The sequence below is a fragment of the Pelmatolapia mariae genome, linkage group LG8 (genome assembly GCF_036321145.2).
Source record: "Pelmatolapia mariae isolate MD_Pm_ZW linkage group LG8, Pm_UMD_F_2, whole genome shotgun sequence".
Taxonomy (NCBI): domain Eukaryota; kingdom Metazoa; phylum Chordata; class Actinopteri; order Cichliformes; family Cichlidae; genus Pelmatolapia; species Pelmatolapia mariae.
Genome location: NC_086234.1, coordinates 16,297,554 through 16,323,265, shown reverse-complemented (window position 1 = coordinate 16,323,265; position 25,712 = coordinate 16,297,554). Strand labels below are relative to the sequence as shown.

Here is a 25,712-nt window from a genome sequence, read left to right as displayed (position 1 = left end):
GCGGGGACACCAAACTTCATGGGCCTAAATGTAAGGGATTGATGGCGCACTGACAAATAGGATTGAAATCTGAGGCTTCCCGACCAATCAAAAAGTGAGATCTGGGACCAGGGTCCGCCCACACACGTAATTAAATCCACACCAGCGTGGTGCTGGAACTGTTTGGAGTTTGCGTTGAAACAAGAACGCGGAGGGCTAGGGAGCTGTGCTCAGCCTCGCATCCTTCACGGCCACCTTTAAAAAACAGAGAGAAAACAAACACGCTCCGACCCGACAAGTTGTCATGAAACACACTTTAAAGTTTGCTCGGAAGCCGTGGGAGTTGACGTAAAAGTGACTTTTTGAAACTGGAGCTGCTTCCTCCTTCGACAACGGGGTGAAATATCTCAACATCCTCACAAAGAAACTTTGCTTGCTAGGCTGCTAACTCGCCACACAAGCCAGCAGCAAGGAGACTAAAAAAAGTATGCTCAGCGGCGAAAACGAGAACACAAGCTCGTATTGACGTTTTACTTGTCGAGTTATAGTGGTATGTGCTCGGACATGGCCTCTGAATGACTCGACTTGAGTTTTGTAACGGTTTTTCTTCGAGTAGTCATCACCAGCACCAGAGGAGAAAGAGCCGCAGCTGGTTAACTTTAGCCAGCCACCACCATCACCAGAGCGCCCCCACATCTCTACCAGGCAGGACAGCCACAGCTAATAACAGTCATTTAGAGTTAAGTGGACCCAGATTTGACACTGTAAAGATGTCCGGTCGAAGTGGAGCTGGACACACGAGGGGTGCTGCTTTGGGTCCACAGCCGCTGAAGGCAACTGTCCCTTATCAGCTGGCCAGCAAACCGAGACCCAACAGGATAGATGGGAAGCCAGGTATGAGCTTAACACCTTTTTCCACCTTATCCATCCAAGTTTAAGACCTCACGTAGTGTCACGATAGGTGTAGAAAGCTGGGTACGAGTTTCTGCAGTCCTGCGCAGTTGCACAGCAGCTTTATCTGTTAGTTTCCCAGTAGGGCATTTGCAGACTTTAGATAATAAGTTCAAACTTGAGATAGCAAATTCTCAGTAAAAGAGGGCAAGTTGGTAGCCGGATCCAAGCATAAAATAAACTGTACCATCTTAATTTGTAACATGAGCTATAAAATATGTTTTTATTGTTAATGTGTATCTGTGTGTGTGTGTTTTTTTTTGTTTTTTTTAAGGGAAACTTTGCTACTTCTATATTAAAGTATTCAAAATCTGTAGTTATAATTCCGAAATTAAAAAAATGATAAAATATATTTTATAATTTCTCCTTGTCAATCAAACTGACTATTTGGTGTTGATAGGATAGGATAGTATCCAGAGATTGGTAGCCCCAAATATAAAACTATTTTCAAGTATTTTTAGCGTCTTAAAGAGCATTTTTGTCCATTTTTAACCCTGGAGAACCCATGGGGTCAGAGCCGACCCCATTGGTTTTCTAGGGAAACCATGGGATCAAATTTGACCCCATGGGTTCTCCAGGGTTAAGAGACACTAGTGTTTTTTTTGTATCATGTGTATTTGGCTGTGACATGAAGTCTCTTGATGCTTACTGTCAGTACATTAAAACCTTTAAAATAGATTTAAAGGCTAGTGTGTGTGAAAAGTAGCATTACGTGTGTGGCTTTCTGATGTGAAGGTGAAAATGATGCAATGCGTTTAAAAGTGTCTGCCACTATAATGCTGCAAGTTTCCTGAGGAAAAACCGATTAGTGTAGATTATTTTTAAGCTTTTTATAAATAATAAGAAAATATCTCTGCGAAACTGACAGCTAGAAAGGCCAGATCCCACCAGCTGAGCCCGGGCATGAGGCGGACGATGTCTCTGGACGCCATCATCGGGCCTTACCTGCAAGGACACTGGCCCAAAGAACCAGAAGGCCCGAGCTGTGTGCCCCGCCAGGACAAATCCACCCAGGTCAGCGCCACAGGGAATAATGCTTTCAAGTGTGGGAATTATGAGTGTCAGAAAAATGAATGGAATGCATTTATCAATGATGCATCCTCAATTTAGAGCTTTCCTTCTTTTCTTTTTTTTTTTCTTTTTTTTCTTTCTTTTTTTTGTTTCTCAGTTTTGTTTTTGTTTTTTTTGGGTGGGGGGGATAGAGGTTAGGTCACATCACAAGATTAGCTTGCACTTTTTGCAGAGAATTAAGTTGCTCCGAGGTTGAGGGAGGGTGGGGGTAGGGGGGTGTCCGGTGCTTGCACAGCGATTACAGAGTGAGAACTACAGCCGCGACAACAGTCCCCGAAGTCAGCTGACGAGGCCTTTTTGGCTGCACCCATCCTCTCTGCTCCGTGCAGGCACTCGCCACTGCACTTTGGTTGCCCACATCCTCCCTCCCTCCCTCCGTCTTTGTTTTTCAGTTTCTCCTGCTCTTTAGCTCGTCTGCAAGTTTGACAAGTCTGTGGGTGTGGATGGTGCGATGTGGCTGCACGTCGGCCTTTTAAGCATGAGACGCTGATGTGTACTAAGTGTGAAACCAGTGATTAAAATATGTGAAGTGTTGCTGTAATATTTCACGTTAAACAGGTCACGTTTAACGTGAAATATTACAGCATGATTTATGCAATTGCGGTTGGCTTGTGTGGTGCTTTGGCTCTACTGAGGAGATGTGAGAAGTAAAATCATGAAAGAGAGCTCCACATTACTAGCCATTCCACATGTTTTTGATGGTGCCTTCAAGTGACAGCAGACCATATGTGGACTTGGGTTGGCGAAGCTGCGCACTTCCATTGTGCAACCATGGCTGCTGTTTAAAGCAGAATCTGCTGCGTTTTAGGTCATTTGCTACACAGAGAGAAGGATTATGGGTATGCACTTGATGCAGATGTGCTCTTGCAGTCCTACAAAAAAGCAATCTCCTGTAGACTGCCAGGAATGATGCTGTAAATTGCCTAAGAAGTGAGCTTAGACAGAAAGGGACAGACGGTGAAGTTTATCAGATGGGAAGGAGTCGAGAAAAAAAAAACTAACCAGTGACCAAAAAAGCCAACTGTGGCTGCAGTGGACAGTTTTCACTTCAATACAAAACATTTCTTCCTGTGTTACGACTTCGATCTACCCCGCCGCAGGGGCTAAGCTAAATAACAGCAGAACCCAGAAGAGTAGCCCCCCCACCCCCCACTCCCACAAGTTATTCCGTATAATTCTGACACTGCCCCCTGGTGTCAGCACACAGTTACAACATGAAAGCACGTCTGCAGCTTGAGGTGCAACTTATCATCCAGCTAAGTACACAGTATCACAGATCGTAGTTGGTCCGCCCTCTAGCACTATGCCATTTAAAATGCATTGTGCAATGATGGAAAAATAACAGCGAATTACCACTGAAGAAGCAGAAGCTGTGTGATGTCTGCGCTGCCTGCTTTTACAGTTCTGGGTTGCTGGAATTTATTATCTTGTGCTGTGAATACTGTGTGAAATATTTTCTCATGAGATGTTTTATCACACTTGTGACGTGCATCTGGAAACAAATGGCATATGTAATGGTCTCTAATTGTGTCTGGCTTGCACTGAAGGCAAAGAAACCACGAAGTATTATAAAAAAAATGCGAATTTTGAAAGTGGCCTCAATCTGTAATTAAAGATTGAGTCATCATTGCTTTAAGTACATAAAGAAACTACACACAAGGCTCTATAGCTTTCCCTTCGTTTTGCATATATGATCATATGACAGCTTTAGATCAAACCCTAAAAATACTTAATAAAATACTTATTAAAGACATGTGATTGCATATGAAGAACATCAGTTCTCATGGCTGCTTTCTTCCCACCACAGACCCCAGACTCATGGTCCGATAGATCCCACAGCCGGCGAGGGAGCAGCAGCCACAAGCGATCAGCATCATGGGGCAGCGCTGAGCATCTGCGAGAGGTCAGTTCAACTTTTGATTGCTCAACATGCATTTGTAATGCCCGGATTTGCTAAACTTGATGCTTTTTTTATAAATTAAAAAGGGCAAGTTCTTGAAAAAGTCTTGACTTTAATTGACATTGTTGAGCAACAGGAGACTGAGGTCATCTGCAACGTTCCCCTTTTTATACTTTTTAACAAAGCCTCACTTCTCATGATCTCACTGAACATTGAGCCAACATAAAAAAAACATAATAATAAAATCCTTGTTTGTTGATACTAAGCGGTTCGACATGTGGGATTAAAGGACTTCCTTTGTGTGTTTGCACGTAGAGGCTGATTAACATTTGTTTGTTTCAGATCGCTAAACTAAAACAACAACTGCAGCAGTGCAGCAAAACTGCAGTCTCGGGGGCACATGACAAAGATCGTCAGCGGGGCTATCCTCAGGGGGGCCGTAGCCTTGGAGCTGCTCAGGTACCTTAGCATCAGCAGACACAAGCACACTGAATGAGTTACTTGAGGTTTTAGTGCAGATGTCTCTAGAAGTAAATTTAGGTGTTTTTGTTTTTTCTTCTGTACCATGTATGGACACCTGTCACTGATTTACATTCACAAGAGCGCATTACTAAGCTATGCAGGTCTCTGCAGGAAGTGAATGAAATAAAACACTGAGGAAACAGGAAGATCACTACATCATGCTCGCTTCTGCTTTTCAGATTGTAATGCACGGTTCTGCTTTTCAGCACAGCTGGTGTGTGGTCCCACACTCCACTGGGCTGTGGTGATTTTTTTTTCTCTCAAATAAACCAAAGTGGTGATGAGACAGTCCCATGCAGTTTATGAGAACACTTGTTAGTTTGATTATCAGCATTGAGCTTGCTGAATTTTAGAGATGTATGAAGCAAATGACTTTTTGGATGCCTGTGTGCTCTTTGGATGCCTGTGTGTAAGAAAGTTTCAGTTTTCTTTGTTCCTTTTTTGTTGTTGTATTTTTAATGGTAACAATAAAAAAAAAAGTAAATTTAGCCTGATGTTTTTGGAAAATATGGAAATAAAAGAAGCTGAAGGGAACTCTTAAAAAAAAAAAAAAAAATGTCCTGTTGTTTGGCTCTTAGGAGTAGTGCAATAAAATTGTGTTCACTTGTTTATGTGCTCAGACTCAGCCTATTCCCATCCCCCCTGCTCCCCTGTCTACACTGGTCCCTCCCCTGCGCTGCAGCGTGGAGGGCCTCAACCAGGAGCTGGAAGGCATGTTCATCAGCCAGTCACTACATCCATTACAGAGGGTAATTATCACCTACAGAGCCCACACATGCTTGTTTACACAACATGCACATGTGAAGATGTTTAGGCATTGTTTTATTTGCAAAGAAAGGCGGGTTTCAGAGGTGGCACATGTAGTTTTCTGCTGAAGTAAAACTTCTGCGTTGGCCGATTTTCGTTTAATTAAACGTTCTAAAAAGTGCAGTTTCCTGTCTCGACAGCTGCTCGAGGTTCCAGATGGTCATCGGGCTCCGGTGCCTCTGCAGAGCTGCAGCAGTGGATCTCAGAGCGACCCCCCCACCACGCCCCCGCCATCGTCATCCTCCACCTCCTCCTCACCCTGCTCCTCTCCCAACTACATCTGCACCTCTCAGCCCAACTCAGATGCTCCTCCAGACCTGCACCAAGGTTAGTTTGTCAGACTTTTTATATAAGAATTTTAATTTTTAAAATGGTGAGAACAAACATGAAAGTCTTGATTTGCTGACCACTTTATTAGGTACACCTTGCTAGTCCTGGGATGGGCCCCTTTTACCTTCAGAAGTACCTTAATTACCTTAATTGTTCATGGCATAAATTCAGTGAGGTGCTGGAAACATTCCTCACATTTCGGTCCACATTGACGTGACGTGTTAAACACATCAGGGGATGGTACACTGGTATTTAAGAGCTGAAAATGGTCATGAGCAGTACTTGGGTAGTCTGTGGTATTTAAACAATGCTCAGTTGATACCATGGGTCCAAAGTGTGCCACAGAAATATTCCCCCTACACCAACTGGCATGTTGTTACATCATACATGCAATGGATCCACACCCTGCCATCTGAATCGAGACTCTTCAGACCTGGCAAGGTTTTGTTGGGTTTTTAAAAAAAATTTAAAAATCATTTATTGTCCATTTCTGGTGAGGCTGTGTGAGGTGTAGCCTCAGTTTTACTGTTCTTAGCTGCCAGGAGTGGCACCCGGTGTGGTCTTCTGCTGTTGTAGCTCCACTCTAACATGTTGTGCATTCAGAAATGTTCTTCTGCATACCTTGGTTGCTTGAGTTACTTTTGCCTTGCTATGTTCTCAAACCAGTCTTGACCGTTCTCCTGATATTGAGGTGTTTTACCCCAGAGAACTTCTAATCACTGGTTGTTTTCTCATTTTCAGACCATTCTTTGTAAACTCTACAGATGGTTCTGTAGGAAATTTTTCAATAAATCAGCAGTTTTCAAATTACTCAGACCAACCCGTCCAGCTAGAACAACCCTGCCACATTAAAGTCACTTAAACTCAACTTTGTTTCTCATTCTGATGCTCTGTTTGAACGTCAGCAGGTCATCTTGCCTAAATGCACTGAGCTGCTGCCTTGAGATTTGCTGATTAGATAACTGCATTGATGAGCAGTTAAACTGTGTGTTTTTAAAAAGTGTCTGGTAAGTGTATTTCTAGCAGACACATGTAGACATAAAATTACAGCACTGATGTATAACTTTGTGGTGGTTTCAGTAACGCAATTCAGCTCTGCCAAAAATATGATGTCTGCAAAATGCAAATATGGCATGACATGTGTTCTTTATATTCACCATGGAAGTTCTTGTTTTGTTTTTTTGGGTGTTGGCTTGGACTGAAGAGTCGTAGTTGTCTTAGTTTATAGTAACAGTTTCCCTCTCACTCATAATTTCTTTATAGGTTCTTTCTGACATTAATCATGGACTTGGCAAGGACGTATGAATGAGGTGGCATCTCTAGCTGAGACCTTGAAATTTGACTTCCTTTAGTTGTACATCAGGAAGATTAGAAATTGATTTCTAAATGTCAAAAGAATGCAAACTGCTATTAAGGTTTTAATTTCTTTTCACTCCTTTGTTTATTCTTCAAATTGAATTTCAATTTGGGGAACATGGGTGAAGTGAAACCCTATGAATAAATGCGTAAGTGATTATTAGGGAGTCCGTCCCATTCCCCCCCCCCCCCCCCCCCCAAAAAAAAATACAAACACAGGATTTGTTTTTTGATGTACTGCGTGCCGGCAAATTATTACTTGATGATCATCACCACATTGTCTGCACGAGCCTTTGAGTCCAGAAATGACTTCAGACATAACACAGTGTATCTAGGCTTGGAAAGGATGGGCTCTAGCTGAAAACTTCATAATGTCGATCAGTCATAGCCAGAAACCAAGCTCTCAGAAAATTAAGACGGTTTGAAACAGAGTTTGAGAGAAAATGATAAGACGATGTTAAGGGGGCGAGGTTGATAAGAAGTGAGTAAACTGTTGAGAGAGAGAGAGAGAGATAGAGATAAAAAAATAGATAGTGTTAATATACGTTTTCTCTCCTCTTTTCAGGCTCAACACACAGTGGGCTCCTGTCTCCGTTCTCCTCCCAGAATGAGGCTGACCTTTCTCCTCTCCTGAACGCCTCATCTCCAGGGCCCAACAAAAGCTGCTGCTTCCAGAGAAAACCTCCAGAGGGCTGTGAAAGAGTGAGAGTGTGGGAGGAGATCAGGTAGGTTTTTATTCATTTTGTTTTGTGTTTGCATGCTAGAGGGAGACAGATGAATCACCTCTGGATAATGAAATATAATTAGACAAATACTGTATACTCCCTGTCATTTAACACTGTCAGCATGTAGATGCCCTCTGGTGGTCACATTTAAAAAAATAAATAAACAAATAAACACTAGAAAAACAAACTAATTCAGTGTCTTTACCCAGAGTTGAATGTGATAGTTTTTAGTTGAGTCAGAGTTTACCTTGTACTCTGTTAGAGTGAGTTAGTGGCATTAACTGTAGATGTACGAACAGTCCCCCCTCAAAGCAGTTTGTTTGTTCAGCTTGGGAGTTTTGTTCTGCCAAACCGACAAGTTGATGATGTTGCAACACTTCATGTTGTCAGCACTAAAGCATTCAAAGTCCTCCTTGTTTTTAACTTGGTCTGAATCTTACAGTGTGAAATTACTAGTCGTTACTCATTAAAAGGAAGCAACAATTACAAAACTCTGTTGCTTGGTATTTTAGTTTTTCTTTTCTAGTGGGTCCGTGACTTCTAGGGGAAAATTTTGGCTTGAGTAAAGCCTCGTGCATGTTGACATGTAAGCACAAGCAGCGACTACATAGATCAGGGATGTCAAACTCATTTTACATTGTGAGCTGCATACAAGTCACTCTGATCTTAAGTTTGCTGGACCAGTGAAACTTCCCTTTCTGTCAGTGAAAAGAAGTTTAACCACATTTAATCCCAGAGATATCTTAACATTAAAAAAAGAAGTGCAGAGTCAACATTATGTCTCAGTTTTTCCACATGATAAAGAAATGCTGCTGAACTTAAATGAAAGAAATCTGACTGTGTGCACTGAGTGTAACCAAACTTTTTGCATCACTTTTATGGACATAAGTTTTTCTTCTCATTTTCTTCTTTAGCTCTCCACAGAAACCTACGATGGCCCTCATCTCCTCCTGCCCCGACCCCAACAAGGTAAACTTCACCCCCTATGGGGGTTCAGCCTTTTGCCCAGTCAGCCTCCCTAAGCCCCTGCTCCCCTCCATGGACATGTTTTTCAGAAGCTTTGGCTCTCCAGCAAGCAACTGCTTGAACCAGGGAACAAGCTCCTGTCAGACGGTCTCCTCTAACAACTGGGCTGTTCGTCCAGATCCTCCTGCAGCCACCACTGTGATGGGAGAAAGTTCTGGAGAGGGGCTAGCTTTATAAAAACGGCTCCAGGTCGTTTATTTGGAAATGAACAGAGTGGTCTGGGACAGATGTGTAGATGATTTCTTTCTTTTTTTTTTCTTTTTTCTTTTTTTAAATCTTAGCTCATTCTTTTGCCACACAGGTACAAACAAATAACATTGTTGCCCTTTTCAGCCATGCGATGGCATCACTAATGTTCATTAAAGCTTCATTGAGACTTGTGCACCGCTGCAAAAGACTTGAATTTATATTTCCAGCATCGACTCTAGTTGAGAGCAATCATAGTTTTAAAGGCTTAAATCTTGCACAACCACAAATGGGTCATCTGTTTGTGCTGCTGGAGCTTCCCCTACAACACAACACTGCTACAGAGAGCTGCTTTTGAATTAGGCATAGCAAAAAATGCTTATGGGAGGAATAATTTAGTGTTTATACAAACTAGTAACAGATAAAGTGCTGTTTATGTGCTGCTTGTTGTTATCTAGGATGCTCTGTAGTGAGCTGATCAGCAAAAAAAAAAAGGCATGCGAGCCATTGTAATCAGGTATTCACTCGTCATGTTGAAAGTGATGGATAAATGTTAGCAAATCTGAGACTTTCAGATGCAGCGAGATTAAAGGAAACCACTGGATGTCTGAAAAGGGCTTGATGTTGAAGGTTATTGAGAAAATGAGTCACAATGCAAAGGAGAGTGCTCTCTGAGTTTCCTTAATTGCAACACTTCTAAACTAAACAAATTTAGTTCTGTTATTACCCAAAGATATTTACATTTGTCTTAGCCAAAAATAATTGAGACACGGTGCTGTCTTAAAGCAGCACTGCTCACTTATTTTTCTCTAAACTTTCACTTGATTTGTTTGACTGACTGCTCACTTCCTGCACAGTTATTTCCTCAAAGACGCCACAACAGTAACTTTGTTGATACTGTTCCTTATTTTTAAACTGCATCTGTTTAATTTTTTTTTTTCATCTTATCAAAGATATTTATCTGCTGTTCACTTATTTCCTTGCACCAGTCACTAGTGTACGAAGCGTGACAAATCAGTGGGTACTTTGTTTTTACCTGATTTAAAGGACAACATGAAATGACATTTTGATTGTTGTAAAGGGAATTTTGTAGATGTAGAAGTTCGGGTAGCGTCAGCACCTAATGGCTTCAGCACATGCATTCTTGCTTTACGAGTAGTGCTTTCTTTCTTTTTTTAAATGTCTTGTTTACTTGCAAAAAAGGGTTGCATGTTGTTTATTGACGTTCTAGATCTGTGCCCGATGGTACGTTTTAGTTTTGAGGTTTCACAGCCTAGTTGACTACCTAACCAATTTTAGTGGTATAGACTTGTCGTCCTCAGTTTCCCTGATGTTCATTTTGTTCTGCCAAGCTGACAAGTTAATGATCATATAGTTTTATTTTCTCGCAGACATGTTTGCACAAGTTGAACTACTACTTTTGAGTCGCAATTCTTATTTTTATACTCACTTTTGTACTTCGTTGTATATGTATGTGTAGTGATGTCTGTTTTTTACCCTTTTTTCCCAAATACCTGCTACATAAGCTAAAAAGAAAAAAAAGACCTTTGTCATTTTTAGTTTTGTTCTATCAGGCAGATGTCACATGTGATATTGTATCGGGTGGATTTTTATGCACTTCCAGCAGAGGGTGTTACAGAGGAGAGGTTTCCTCCATAATTTAGCCTCTGATAGTTCTGTTTGCATGTGAACTGAAAGTTGACTATTTTGATCTTTTGACTAACATCTCCTAGTTTTAGCATCTTGATGAAATGCTGATGGACTGAAATCTTCTTATTCCGAATAATCCTCAAAGATTTTTTTTTCTTTCCCCGGTTGTGGATACTGGGAATGTGTTATCTCAGGTTCTGTGTTTTGTCTACATAAATACATGATGCTAGCATGTCTTCTGTGTTTATTACATTCATTTTAGCATTGTAGCTCTTAGTGCTTCGCTTTGAATTCACCCCACAATCTATGCAGCCATGGTGTTAAAGAGCAGACCTATTGGTGTGAAGTCCCGTGCGTATACTGCCAAGTTTTCATTTATCCTACAGTTAAGAAGCTACTTTCAAACCTTGTGCATTCATCTAGTCATACTGGAATATTTGTTTCTAAATTGGGTAAAAGAAAACACTAGAAAATCTTATAATGGTACCGTGTGTCATTATGTCACCATACACTGGAATCTTCACTATTTTCTGGGGCAGGGGAATTGAGAACTGCCTGACTAAGATGTGTAATTTCCTCTTGTCTTGAGTCACATTGATTTCTTCAGTCGTTACCTTTGACTCACTACAATGCTTCTCAGTTTTTTGTTTTGTTTTCCAGAAAGCTGATTATTGATGGCACAAACATTAAAGTTTCATTTTTGGCCTGATAGAACATGTACAGGCCACTGGCCACCTCATTAGGGACACCTTGCTAGTAACCACTAACTGCTTTGTCTTCAGAGCTGCGGATTTTTCATGGCACACATTCAGAAACATAAGATTTTGACCCGTACTTCGATATGGGCCATCGCAATTGCTGCAGATTTTTTGACTGCATCCATTATGTGAGTCTTCAGTTCCCCTATGTACCAAAAGTACTCTATTGGAGTAAGATTAGTAACTCACTGATAGGTTGAAGAAACCAGTTTTCACATGATTTGAGCTTAATAACATGGCGCTTCATCCTACTACAAGCAACCATAGGAAAAACGGTACACTGTGGTAATAAAGGTTTTTAAATAAATAAGTATGGATGGATGGATGGATGGATTTCTCAGTTGATACTGAAGAGATCAAGAAAATACTGCTGATACAAGGCAGGATGAATTCCTGACATTACCATCTGAATGCTGGAGCAGAAATGGAAAATCGTCTGACATTTTTCCGATCTATCGCTCAGTTTTTTTGTCAGCCTGTGTGAATCATAGCCTTGGTTTCCTGTTCTTAGCTGACAGAAGTCATACCCAGTGTGATCTTCTGCTGCTGAAGCCCATTTGTGTTCAGAGATGCTCTTCTGCATACTTTGGTTGCTTGAGTTATTGTTGACTTCCTGTCAACGCGAAGTAGCCTGGCCATTCTCCTCTGACATCAACGGGGCATTTTCACCCCCGCCAAAAACTAACGCTTACTGCATATTTTGTTTTTATCGGACCATCCTCTGTAAATCCTAGAGTGTGTGTGGGGTGGGGCTCAGCAGTTTGGTTCACTGTCTCAAGATACAGTGCTCATCATAAATGAGTACACCCCTCTACATTTGTCAGAAAACCTTTAGTTTCCTTTCAGAATCAACATTTTCTATGAGATACTATAATACAAAATACTCCCACAGATGTGGGCCATTGATTGCAAACAAGATTTGTTAATTTGTTAGGAAAATCATTTTTTTTGTGTGTGCAAACTCATTCAAACCCATGTTGCAAAAATGAGTACACCCCAATTATAGTAGATTAATTATAGAAAACCTTTTCTATTAATTATAGAAAAGCCACACTTAAGACTACAAAATTTGAATTAACAGGCATTCAACCACAGGTGAGTCTAATGATTCATTTATGAGGTGTCCAGCAGACAGGTGACGATAAAAGGGCATTACTTAACAAAGAAAAGCCCTTCCCATTTCATGCTGCCAGCAATGGCTCCACATGGAAGAGAAATGTCACAAAATCTGAGAAAGGAAATCATTTCTTTACACAAAAAAGGTGAGGGCTACGTGATCAGCAAAGTTTTACATATCAGTCAAAATACTGTAGCAAAAGTGATCCAAAAATGTAAGAAAGATGGAAGCGCAACCATCTTACAGAGACGTCCAGGCCGTCCACGGAAGTTAACATCTCAATGGGAGCGTCTCCTGATGAGAAGGGTTGAAGAAATCACCATGCAAGTTCACTGCAGTTAGCTAAAGCAGTAGAAAGCCAAACTGGAGTGACCGTTTCCCGTGACACCATACGGCGTACACTGCAGAGGAATGGCATGCATAGGTAACGTCCATGAAGGAAGCCGCTCCTAAAGCCCATGTACAAAAAAGCACGCCTAGAATTTGCTAGGGCCCATGCTAAAAAAGATGAAGACTACTGGGACTCTATACTCTGGAGTGATGAGACAAAGATCACTGTTTTTGGAACTAATGGTTTCAAAACTGTATGGCGTCATAAAGGTGAGGATTTCAAAGACAAATGCATGGTGCCTACAGTGAAACATGGTGGTGGCAGTGTCCTTATGTGGGGCGGCATGAGTGCTGCTGGTGTTGGGGAGCTGCATTTCATTGATGGTATCATGAACTCAACAATGTACTGCTCTATGCTGAAGAAGAAGATGCTGCCATCACTCCGTGCACTTGGTCGTCATGCACTTTTCCAACACGACAATGATCCAAAACACACATCTAAAGCTACTGTTGCATTTCTGAGGAAGGACAGGGTGAAGGTGATTGAATGGCCAAGTATTTCTCCTGATCTGAACCCAATTGAACACCTGTGGGGAATTCTGAAGCGACAAGTTGAGCATCACTCTCCATCTAGCATCCAGGCTCTAAAAGAGGTTATTCTTGAAGAATGGAAAAAGATAGATGTTGCAATATGTCGCAACTTGTTCATTCCATGCCTAGAAGACTTGGTGCTGTCCTTAAAAATCACGGTGATCATACAAAATACTAGATGTAGTAGTTTTTGTTGCGGGGTGTATTCAGTTTTGTTTCAACCAATTTTAGTAAAAGTGAAGATTTTGTGATCTAATTTATATTATTAACCTTAATTTCATGTTATGGAGTTAAACAAGTGTTCAATAAAACTCTGCCTTGTGAAAATTTTGGAAATTGTTCTTTTGTTCATTGAGCTACTGATTTAATTTGTACTTTTTGAAGGGAGTGTACTCATTTATGCTGAGCACTGTATCTGAATGTCTACATGCACCGAGTTGCTGTCATGTAATTTCCTCATTACATATTTGATTAGTAAACAATTGAACAGGTGTGCCTAAAGAAGTCACTGATAATATACACTTTGTAAACCGATCTTTTCATGAACTTTGAAGCTGTGTAGAGTTTGCCTGAGTGACTCACTTTAAACAGCTCTTCATGCCTTTGGAATCAAAAATCTAATCAAAAGGCAAACTGACGAAGAAGCTGCAGATGTTTCTGCATCTGTCACAGAACTGAAAGTGAAACCATTCTCAGCAGTTTGGGACCTTTTTATTTTAACTTTTTAAGGATGTTTAATGTAACTGTAAATCTAATCTGAACCAGATAACCTCAGACAAACTGTAAACACCTCCAAATCCCATCGCAGCTAGATAAAACAGCATCACGTGCTGATACTTCTCTTAGTCATTTCCGTTTTCTTATATTCGCGCGTGCTGTTTTGAGCCTTTAGATTGATCTGAACGGTCCAACTTTAGCTGGTCAAAATAAATAAAAATGGAGGTGGAGGGTTTAAAATCCACTTGAGCAAACCCCCAGTAGCGCTCAGAGATATGAGCCCAGGTAGGGGGTTCGCACAGCTGTTGTCGTTGCATTGTGGGATTGGCTGACAGTAGCGCGTGGAGGTGTGGTGCAGTTCAATTGTACGTTCAGGCCTGCAGGAAACTGCAGGAGATGCTCCGCAGAGGCGCGCCTTCAGCCCGCAGATATTCACGTTAACGGAGTCGGTCAGCGGGAGGACTGTCCACCATGTCTTCATTCTTTGGGGTCGTCGCCAAGCAGGTTAAGAGCCACCCAGCTGTAAGTCTCAGCCACTCGTTTTATTTTTACGGTCGTTATTACCAGCCTGTAACCAAGGAGACGGTGACATTGAAACGTGCCTATCAGAAGCTTGAAGCTGCGTGCGCTCCCGTTTTTTCCCCAAGATCTCTCCTTAATTACCTGATGTGGGATCAGCTGTGAAGGCTCAGGAAAACAGTTTTTGTGACTTATCCACACACTGACACCCTAAAGTACGCATTCGTAGAGTATTTTACTATTTATAAAAGCAAAAATAATTTCATATACAGCCTTGAGTGCGGAAATCTCAAATTCCTGGACAGACGCACAGGTTTCGGTTAAAAAAAGCCAAAAACAAATGGTAGAAACATTTTCACGTCACTACATTCTTATTGTTTTAATCACTATATTCGTGTAATCTCGTGAAAGCTTTTCTTGGGTTTTTCACCCGCAACCTCCTCATGACAGAGTTCGTTTTTGCGCTCTGGCATCCGCAGAATCAGACAACCGCATCACCTGCTCCGACTGAGCGTGATACACTGATACTGTTGTTACTGAAATGTTATAATGATGATAATCTAAAGGTTCAAATCTGTGTGTATGTGTGCGCGCGGGGGGATCGCTTGTTTCACTTCACCGTGCGTCTGCAGCCATGTGAAAGGGTGGTGGCAGCACGTATAGCAGTGGAGTAGTTTCCATATTAGCTTGAGTGAAGGCCAGAGAAATGCATGTGAGGGTTTATTTCTCCAAGGATGATGGTGTGAAAGGGTTTGGTTTGTGGCAGCCTTCATATTAATAGACCTCTGGATGGAAATGCTTTGTCCCCCTCCTGCTCTGTGACTGTGCAGCCTGTCAGCTCCCTGCTGGTGAAAACTCTTCATTGTTTAAACAATCCTCTTATGTCATGAGATAACAATAACAATACCAACATGGAAATTCTGTGCATTTTATACATCATAGACTGTTACTATAAAAGTAGCACCGCCTCAGCAAGGCTTTTTGAGGACAACTGCACATTTTTACCCACAGCAGCAAGGTGAGAAAGTGACCCTGGTTGTATTAATAGCTATTAGACACATGCAACTGGCCACGGGGTCAAAGTGTGGTGATATAAGCAGGGACAACAACTATTTGCCCTTATCTTAAAACTTAATAAGACACATTATGTCTTGGCAATGCACAGTAGGAAAAACTGGACTCCTACACATGGTTTGTAACAGATGAAATGCTGAATAAGATCCAAAAGGACGCAGATAACAAAGATTTATCAACGTTTTATAGATCAAACATAGAAACATACTCTTTAAGGCTCCACACTGGAAATCCTGCAAGATCTGCAGCTGCAGAGGAAAGCAGAGTCCGTCTTGTCTGTTCCCATCTTTTATGTCCTCAGTTTTAGTTTCTGACATCTGGTAACCTAATCTAGGACTACCACTTCCAGTCAGAGAGCAGCAGATTTACACAGATTTATAGCAGCTTCTCCTCCATCCTAAACTCAAGAACGAAAATGTGCCTAACATTTCTTAAACTCTGTATATTGTTCTCTTCTTGTTTTGCTCCACTGGCATTGATAAAGCAATAGATTTATTGACTGATTGATGTCCTGTCTCCAAAGCTGATCCCCCTGTTCATCTTCATAAGTGGAGGGGCAACCATGAGTGTGTTGGCCCTGACCAGGGCGGCTCTGAAAAACCCAGACGTGTCGTAAGTATCTGAGACGATTTAAACTTATAGAAAAGCCGGCGTTTTCACTTTCCTCGGTTACTCAGGGATGTGTTGTTTCGATCACGGCTTTTCCTCTTGTCTTCAGATGGGATCACAACAACAACCCTGAACCCTGGAACAAAATGGAGCCCAATCAGCAGTACAAAGTACGAGCCGTTTTTCTTAATCCTTTACGTCAAGTTATAGAGCAGGCATGTTTTTACAAAGGACAGGCCATATCTTTTCTGTTATCTTGCGTCAAAGTCCATATCTCTGCAGTCATATGATAATGCATATTTGTTTTTATGTGTGTGTGTGTGTCCAGCTTCTTGCAGTGAACATGGATTACTCCAAACTGAAGAAGGACAGGCCAGACTTCTAAGCCGTCCGTGCGAGGAGCCTTTGCACTATTTTTTTTAAAATACAAACAAGCCGATGACAGCAAATGAAAGTTTATTTCCAGTGTGCTGGGCAAAGGGATCATTCATCTATAAATGACTATGAATGAAACAGACAACCACCTGTTTTACTGATTGTTGAATATAATTATCAGTTTGCTGTGCCATAAATTATTAAAGACTATTTAAATCTTTAACGCCTCCCTTGCATGCTTATTACAGGCACGAGCTGAGGGGAAAGATTACAACACATCAGAAAATATGAGAAACAAGAATGTGCTCTTTTAGTGGTTCACAAAGAAACTATATTAGAATTTGAGGCAATGAGAACAAGTGCCACCTGATGTTTGTTTATATTATATATATATATATATATATATATAGCCTTATATTTAATGCATATATCTCAAATTCTAAATGGTTTAAACATCATCTGCACCTGGTCTTAGATTTGAACCCAAAAGAAGAAATTCTTCTTATTCTGTTGACACAGATTTTACATTTTAATGTCTAAAGTAAGTTTGAATTTTTAAAATCCATTGTTGAGCCATCCCTTGTTTGTTTGTTTTTTGTTTTTTTTGTTGCTTATTTTTATATTTTGCTTCCAGCTAGTCAGACTTCCTTGTAACTTTTTAATGTGGTCTTGAGCAATTCTTGAAAGGTTCAAAGCTTTTGCCCCAATTTCCTTAACTGAATCTATGAAAAATGCCAAAGATAACAGAGCGTGAGAGACATAAAATCTTATTTTTGCACCAACATAGTGATTCTCAAAGAGCTATTAGTTGAAATCTTGGCATGATGTGCAGGTAGGGTTGCTTTCAAGAGGACGTTCTTCAGGAATGGAAATGGGGAGAAAAGCCTGAGGTATGCCAAATGAATCCAAATTTGAAATTGGTGGTGGTAGTGGTGTCCAACCTTATGATGAAGGGAGATAACTAGGATAAGTTTCTCAAAATGAAATATCTGTATTTGTTTTCTTTAGATCAATATTTTAACATTTTTATCATTTTCACCCCTTGTGGTAACTAACATGTTGTCTTGCAGGGAATTATGATATTATAAATTCTCTTGAGAACTGTGTTGCTCTCACGTTTATTTTCCAGTTTATCGCAGTGCACTCCACTGGTCAAAACTTAGTGCACACCTGACAGAAATTCAAAACACCTCACTGCAGCTGACAACTCACAAATGTGTATAGGGTTATGTGATTTACTTTTCGATGTGAGGTTTTTAGTAATAACACAGATTTATCTAAAAAAAATGTATGTATGGAATGTATGACTTGTAATATATCTGGACCATAATGCAGAAGAAACACTTTTTACTCCCTCTTCTTCGGTCTTGTTATTGTATCTTCTAAGGACAAAAATTATGGTTAATTTCATGTTGACTGATTATAAGTGTGTACCATATCTGTATTGTTTTTGTTTTTGTTTTTTGTTTTTTTAATTTTTTGCCTTAGATTATTATCTCAAAATGTCGAGTCATTAGCTCAAATTTTTGACTTCATTTTCAGAAATTTCAAGTTATTTCCTATGTTTTGTTTTAAGTTATTTTCACAAAAGTTTGCATTAAGATAATAATAATGCATAATGACCCACAATTTTGAAGTATGGATGACAACTAAACTAAACTAAAATACAATAAAATAAAATTTCAGTATTGAAAAAAATTCCATACCTCTGATTTTGTAAATTATTCATTTATATTATTGCTTTTTCTGAAAACAATATTAAAATTTCATTTTTAATTAAATTAATTTATTTCATTCAAATTTTAGATAAAATAATTGATAAATTATTGCCATGTAATACATCTTAATTGTGTCGCGTTTGGTCAGTGGTGGGATCTCGAGGTTCAAAGCCAAATCTCTCTTCTCGCGAGATTTCACTTAAAAATAACGCGGGACCGTATGAGAATTGAGTCCGTTGAAACAGAAAACACAAGGCTAGGATCGGAGCATAAATGACGTTCAGGTGAAAGCTGAGCTATACGACACTAACTTCAGCTCAGCACCGCTTGTTTGGACAGCGTCGTTGTGGAAAAAGTCATTTGTTTGACATTTTTGACGTTTAACTGCCCGCAATTGTCTGCTAGCTGAGTTCAGCTAACCAGCTGGCTTTGCTCCTCGGTGGCTAAATGGATCCCACGGAGGATTTGTCCGCTCGGGTCCTGCTGAAACATATTCTCACCACCGAGCCACCCAGGACCCCTGTCACACGCAGGTACGGTTCATTTTCTGGGAGAGAACCACGAAAGTCATATTCACTGGCGTTTTCAGCATTAATGCTAGCTAAGCTATTGCTAACGACAAACTTGTGGTTGTCGCACGTTAGTCTCAGCGGCTTTGTATCCAGTATTATTAATCGTAAGATGACTTGTCTCCAGTAATTCACAGGAGCCGAGTAGCAGCGGGACCCGGCGGAGTAGCAGGCTCAGCAAGAAAGATGCTGGTCCCCAAACCCCGCAGGAAATCCTTAGGCGCAGCATGAGACATAAGCTCCATGAGGTAAGATAGAGGTGAGCAGGGTAGTTGTTATTCGTGGGCATGGTAAAATTATTAACTTTGTCCCTTTTTTCTAGAGCATAACCAGAAAATCCCTCCCCGCCACTAAAAGGAGGACTGCCTCAGTTGTGTTCAAAAAGGTAAACATGCCTGCAACATCTTCAGTACTGATTAATGACGGAGACACTCCCAGACACATACTCATGAACATCCTGCGGACAGGTGCGTGAACTAGCCTTCTTTTTATTTCTGGTTGGTTTCGGTTGGTTTTGCTTTTGCTTATATGTTTTGGTTTTCAGAGCCGGTGAAATCCCCCGTGGTTCATGAGACAGAAACATCCGAAGAGCCGGAGCCACCTTCAGCCAATTCAACCATCTCCAAAACGCATCCCAGGTGAGCTGTGCGTTACAGGGTGATTCATGGCATTTTGGAAGTAAATACAGCTGTATTTTCAAGTGACTGAATTAGTGCTGGTTGCGAAGGAAAATAAACTTTTGGGCTGAATTGACTTTCAGTATGGAGCTGTCAGGGCTGGACCTGCCTGATGTAACGATTGGCCCAGGAGCCAGCATTGCAAAGGGACTGAGCCGAAAGAGACCGCGCAGGAGTTTTAACACGACGGCTTTTGAAAAACGACTTAAAGATGGAGATGGTAAGATTGAAACGACTATTGAGGAGGTACAGCGATCAAAAATGAGGTTGTGGGGTTTTTTTTTTGTGCTTCTGCAGCAATGTGAACACTTACCGTGTATGCTGGATGTTTGTGCTTCCAGAAGCTGAAGAGGAAACTGAACTATCAATAGATGACAATTCATCACTGTCTGTGTTGAGGTAAAGTGTACAAAGAATGCAAAATATTAATTCTAATCAGGGATCGAACCCATGATTAGATTTAGAATTAATGATCAGCGTGTGAATGCACACCATGTTTTTTAGTTTATGTCCAATCTGTTTTTCAGCTCCGCTTCCTTGAATTTAAAAACCCCGTTTGTTGACGCTAAGACTGAGAAAAGAGGTCTGCAGAGAAGAGTTTCAAATCGTCGGAAAATCTCTGAGGAAGAATTTGGTGCTGCTGTAGATAAACGACAGATGGGAGGTGAACACTGCGATCAAAATCCTTTATTACATTCTTCTAATGGGACAGTTTTTTTTCAAAGATTTCTTTCTGAGGCACAGCAGCCATACAACCATATGGTGTAAAACACAGAAAATCAACCAGAAATGTAATATAATCTCACACACTGTTGTTACCAACTAATCAATTTGATAAATGATTCATTGCTAAATAATCTCACTATCAGGATTTTTCACCTTGAGAACTGTCACTGTATTTTGACCTGCTATTGAGTCACTTTAAATATCACCTTCTTTTGGCTGCTCACTTTGGGGGTCACCACAGTGAATTTGTCAATGATTTGCATCCATCTTTATCCTTAATCCCTTTATCCCTCCTCTGCACATGTCCAAACCCTCTTAGCTTTGCCTCTCTAACTTCGAGTCCAGACTTTGACTAAACCTGAGTTATACTCAGTTATACTCATTTCTAATCCTGTCCTTCCTTGTCACTCCAAATGGAAAATCTTAACATCTTCAGCTCCAGCTTGGCCTCTGGTCTTTTATTCAGACATTTTGGTTTTCTGTCACAAACCACCCCTGATGCATATCTCCACCGTCTTCTTCACCTCTCATACATTTTGTAGATGAGTGACTGTGTCTCAAAAAGAATTGTGCTGAAGGGAGATTAAAAAAAAAAGTGGAACTAGATTGGATTGTAATTTTGTTTAATGCCAGTTTTTATCACAAGATGGTGTAACAAGGCCATGTAACCTTTGGTTAAGTTGCCAGCACACTTCCAACAACTATTCAACCCACCTACAAGTAAGGTGCTGCCCCCTGCTGGTGAAAGTTTTAGTTAAATTCTGCAGCGGTTCAGTGCAAACCTACGACTGAGTATAAATTTAACACTTCAGCCCAGTGAAGTAAGAATAGAAGTACAGCATGAAAAGAATTGTAGGTTATTTGTACCTGCTCTTTACCTCCACCTTACATTTTCCTTCTTCCTGTCATCCAGGTATGAGCAGCTTTGGACCTGTGGAGCAGGGCCTTGGTGAATCTACTCACTCTGAGGGCTTCACTTTAGGTCTAAGCAAACTCAGCGAACCAGATATCACTGCCGATATCGTGAACTGTAACACAGCTCTCTACGCCCAGGCTGATGCCATGACCTCCAACTTTTCTATCATTGCTACTCAGGACAAACCTACAGTCATGGCGTCTCAGCTGCAGAAAGACATGAGGGAGATGGAGCCGGAGGAGCAGAGCAAGCTGGAAACTGACCAACTTGTGTATGTGTTTCCAACTGAAGATGAATCTGAAAAGAAGGAAGCAAGGAGAACAGTTTACAGTAAACCTGAAGATGTCTTGGCAAAATCTGACGGAGATGAAGATGTAGTTAAATCTCGGACCGGTGTAAGCGATGATGCAGCTCAGTTTGAAGAAGCTGAGGACAGAGCAGAAGTTGCTCTCAATTCCGAGCTTGAACAGGGTGTTGAAGCAGGGTCACAGGCTGAAGAGGAAGCTGAAGCAGATTCTAAAACTGAAGAGGAGGAGGAGGAAGATGAGGAAGATGTAGTTGACTCTAACATTGATGGAGGTACAGCCGACTCGCAGACTGAAAAGGGTGATGACGCAGGTTCTCAGTCTGAAGACGAGAATTTGGCTGAGGATCAGACCGAAGAAGAGGAAGAAGACAAGAGAGGCGTAGAAGAATCTCAAACTGGTTCCCAGTCCGAAGAGGGAGCTGAAGCATCTACTCAGTCTGAGGAAGAGGACGTTGTACCAGACTCTGAAACTGAAAAGGATGAAGAGGACGGTGGCACTGAATATCACACTGATGAAGTTGTAGCAGCCCTGCCTGAAGAGGATGTTAGTGGTCAGTCTGAGAGAAATGAGCACGTGACCAAGTCTGAGAACGAAAATGACTTTGAGATCTTCAGCAGTGAAAATGAAGAGGAGGCAACAGCTCAACTGAAACATGACTCAGAACACATCAGCCGGAGGGCTTATCGCTCTGAGGGCGGTCTCATTGTGCCGGTTACAGAGGCAGCAGAGGATTTCCCTAATGCTACGTTTGCAGGTAAAAAAAAAAATCAATTAATCAATCAGTCATTTAGCATTTAAAAATCTGTATGGTTGAGATTAAATATTGTTTGTGGTTTTGTTTGTAGGATGGCCTGATGCCAAATTCAAAGGACATGGCACTCTTGATTTGCGCACCAGCTTTGAAATGGGAAGCCATGAGAGTGGTCAGACTCACACCGGAGACCCTGATGTGGCCGAATCCTCAACCCAAGGACAGGCAGAGGCCACTGGGACAACGAATGAGCCTGAGGCTGACAAAGAGAACTCATTTCCTCTGCCAGAGGGAACATATGACATTGAAGATGGTAGGAGTGAAACTGTGCCTGATGAAGCTCCAGCTGAGGATGCTGCTGAACCAGAAGAAGAACTGGAAGAAGAAGAAGATGATGATGAAGAGGATGAAGGTTAGTTTCTCTTTTAACATGCACTGGTAAAATATCTATTTAAGCATTCAGAATGACTAAGAAATCTGTTTTCTGATAGCTTCAGACTTCCCCTGCAAGACTCCAGCGTTTGTCAGAGAGAAAATTAACTTTAATCGTCCTGATCCTTCAGCATCACCTTCTGTTCTAAAGAACAATCAGGCCAGGTAAGCTGCATGTCCTATTACACTTAAGTGTGTGTGTTTGTGTGTCCTGTGGGTTTCAGTCAGGACTGTTTTTAGGGAGAAAGAAGTACCTACTCAGCTGGGGATATGTACCTTTCAGCTGACACAGTGCTCTTTTAACTCCCTAAAAGCCTCTCTACTTTAAATAGAAAAACTGCTATTGTAGCACAGGTACAGAATCAAGTTTTTATTCGGCAATGCCTATAACTGACACCCTCTTCTTATCTCTACCAGTACCAGCGGTACAAGAGAACCTTTACCTGCAGCTAAACCTAAGCAGAGGAGAGTGAGGAAGACGAGGATCTCTAAAAAGGAAACAGTCCTTCCTAAGAGCTATCTTATGGGCGTCTTTAAGCACTTTGCCAAAACAAAAGTCTCTGCAGACGTCCACCCTGTCCTAAATGAAATGTAAGTAACACACTGTGTTTCGCCATTAATCACATGCAGTGTCTCTTTGTCTTTGTTAGAACTGTGTGTCGCTTTAATATAACAGATTTGTTGTAATTTTAACAGAATGGATAAATTCTTTGACCGGCTAGCTGAGGACCTGGAGACGTATGCTGCCCATGCAAAGAGAAAAACCATAGAGGTCGAGGATGTTGAACTTCTGCTGAAAAGGTATGAGGGCAGAATTCAAGACTTTTTGCAATCAGACGTTTTTAATGTCATAAAGCCCCTTTGTTTAATTAAGGAGGAAAAAGCAAAACTTAAATACCACTTAAAAATGTAGCGAACTAAATTATACACAACTGCATTATGTATTCTTAGGAGGGTTTGAGGAGGCTCAATACAACACTGCTATATAACTTTATGGAGCAAACGTACAGATTTATTTAAATACCTTGTTCTGCACAGCTCAGTGTACATGTCAACTAGCTAGCTGTTTAGTTTGTCTGCTGTGTGTTATCAATAAATGAATAAAATGAACCAAAAAACAAAGCAAATCAAGAAACCCATATTGAGTGTAGGCCTGTCTTTCCTGTCCACTCTCCACTATCTAATAAAGGCAAAAGGCCCCAAAATAATATGTATTTTAAGCCAGAAGTACCCGTCTGTACAGGTAAGGCACTGACACTACAGTAGGGGGGGGCGGGGAACCCACTCTGCAACGCTTGGATTATTCTGACCTCTAGATGGCAATGTTGAGCTCTGTGTAGTTTGAAGGCTATATCCGACTGTAATAAGAGCATAAGCCTGTAGAATATCTTGAATGCCGCCTGTAGGTAGCACACCTCATTCATGATCTATTTTTCTGACATTTCACATTAATTTTCTAACATGGACCTTAACCAGTATGTGTTTGTAACTTGCAGGCAGGGTTATGTGAATGACAAGGTGCCAGTGGAAGTGCTTATTGAAAAATATCTTCGCTTGGACCAGCGAAGGCTTCTAATCCCCATCGCAACCAGTGGAAATGTTGTTATCCCTGCAAAGCGGAGGTGAATCTTTCATCTCCTGGACTGCTACTTGTTTTTCTGTACACTGCGTTCGAACAATGCCTTTATTGATTGGAGCATAAAAGCTTCTGTAAATGTGTAAATTATATACATGTCTCTTATCTTTATTTTACTGCGAGTCTGTGGACAACTGTACTTTGTTGCTGTTAGGTATGTTTTCATGGGTGCAAATATGCGTGCCAACTGTATTCTCTACAATATGAAACAAAGCAGTGTCTAAACTTATAATAATAAAGAAAGCTGAAATAAAGTTTCATATATCTGTGCTTCACACATGTATTATTAAGGAAATACTCAGAAATATCTTATGTTTGTGGATCGTGAGGGGCATTTGAATTATTTGTTTTTTCTTGATAAATTAGGATTTCAGCCCATCATGCTGTGCTTTGTGCTGCTTAGTAAGAAAGTTATGCAGATATACACTGCTTTTAAAAGGCTCAGAAAGACTAGATGGCCTAAAAATTGTGTTTTTATGAGAGTACTTGAAAAATGGAAAGAATGTGAGGACAGCACCGCCTGGTCCAGAGTGATTCAGCCTTGCTCACTAAATGAGGCAATCGATATATTTCATCACAAATGACTGGTTAATAAGGAGGACATAATAAGCAAGAAACATGCTGTAGTGGTAGACTTCCTCTGCTGCTAATAATGTTTTCCATAAAAGCTTAAGCTTTTGTTATATACACACTCAAACAGGCACTAATAGCATGTGATGCTTCTTAATTCATTTTTACATTGAACAGCTGATGTCTATTTATCTCTGCTTGAGATTACAGGGCTATTTACTATTCTCTTTAAAATGGGCTCAATTAGTTTTGTTTGGATACATACATTATGTACATGTGAATGTCATGGTGATTTGGGACTTTTAATGGGTTTTTTTAACTTGTTTTTCCAGGGTGGAATGATTGTACAGCATACATGTTTAAAGACTTTAAGTGGATACAAGTGGGCAGCATGGTCGTATGGGGTTTAGCACTGTTGCTTCACAGCAAGAAGGTCCCGGGTTTGCATCCATCATCTGGTAGGGGGTTTTCTGTGTGGAGTCTGCATGTTCTCGCTTGCTCCCACAGTCCAAAGACATGCAGTTAGTGGAGTTATTTTAACTGGTGATTCAAAATTTCCCATGGTTATTGGTCTTTCTTGCAACACATTGGTGACCATTGGAAATATGCATACTCCCCCACTAATATTTGGTTAAATGCCCCTTAGCAAGTTGTGTCTCAACCATAACCAAAGGGTTATGGTTGAGACACAACTTGCTTGTGTCACAGATGCCTTTGTCACAATTCTAGCTGGATATTTAATCACACTTTTTGGAGGAATTGATAGAATTCTCAATAATGTTGACATTGGAGTTTTGGGACAGCCATTCTAGAAGC

The 25,712-nt window shown here is 40.9% G+C and overlaps 3 protein-coding genes across 3 annotated transcripts; all 3 read left to right on the top strand.

Annotated features, from left to right (window-relative positions):
- Positions 1-179: 179 nt before the first annotated feature.
- LOC134633156 (protein FAM117A-like) lies at positions 180-11,091 on the top strand. Its single transcript, XM_063482020.1, has 8 exons — positions 180-873; positions 1,799-1,944; positions 3,809-3,904; positions 4,244-4,360; positions 5,044-5,172; positions 5,371-5,557; positions 7,482-7,641; positions 8,556-11,091. Exons 1-8 carry the CDS (start codon positions 555-557, stop codon positions 8,842-8,844), a joined length of 1,443 nt encoding a protein of 480 aa, XP_063338090.1. The 5' UTR covers positions 180-554; the 3' UTR covers positions 8,845-11,091.
- Positions 11,092-14,345: 3,254 nt separating this feature from the next.
- On the top strand, positions 14,346-16,794 carry LOC134633296 (cytochrome c oxidase subunit NDUFA4-like). The gene is made up of 4 exons (XM_063482175.1): positions 14,346-14,538; positions 16,133-16,221; positions 16,328-16,388; positions 16,547-16,794. The coding sequence occupies exons 1-4, from the start codon at positions 14,488-14,490 to the stop codon at positions 16,601-16,603; spliced, it is 258 nt and encodes an 85-aa protein (XP_063338245.1). The 5' UTR covers positions 14,346-14,487; the 3' UTR covers positions 16,604-16,794.
- Positions 16,795-18,547: 1,753 nt separating this feature from the next.
- On the top strand, positions 18,548-24,547 carry cenpt (centromere protein T). Its single transcript, XM_063482019.1, has 13 exons — positions 18,548-18,844; positions 19,008-19,128; positions 19,203-19,347; positions 19,425-19,518; positions 19,641-19,777; positions 19,899-19,956; positions 20,085-20,221; positions 21,197-22,261; positions 22,353-22,670; positions 22,750-22,855; positions 23,108-23,281; positions 23,387-23,491; positions 24,187-24,547. Exons 1-13 carry the CDS (start codon positions 18,759-18,761, stop codon positions 24,314-24,316), a joined length of 2,676 nt encoding a protein of 891 aa, XP_063338089.1. The 5' UTR covers positions 18,548-18,758; the 3' UTR covers positions 24,317-24,547.
- The last annotated feature ends 1,165 nt before the right edge of the window (positions 24,548-25,712 follow it).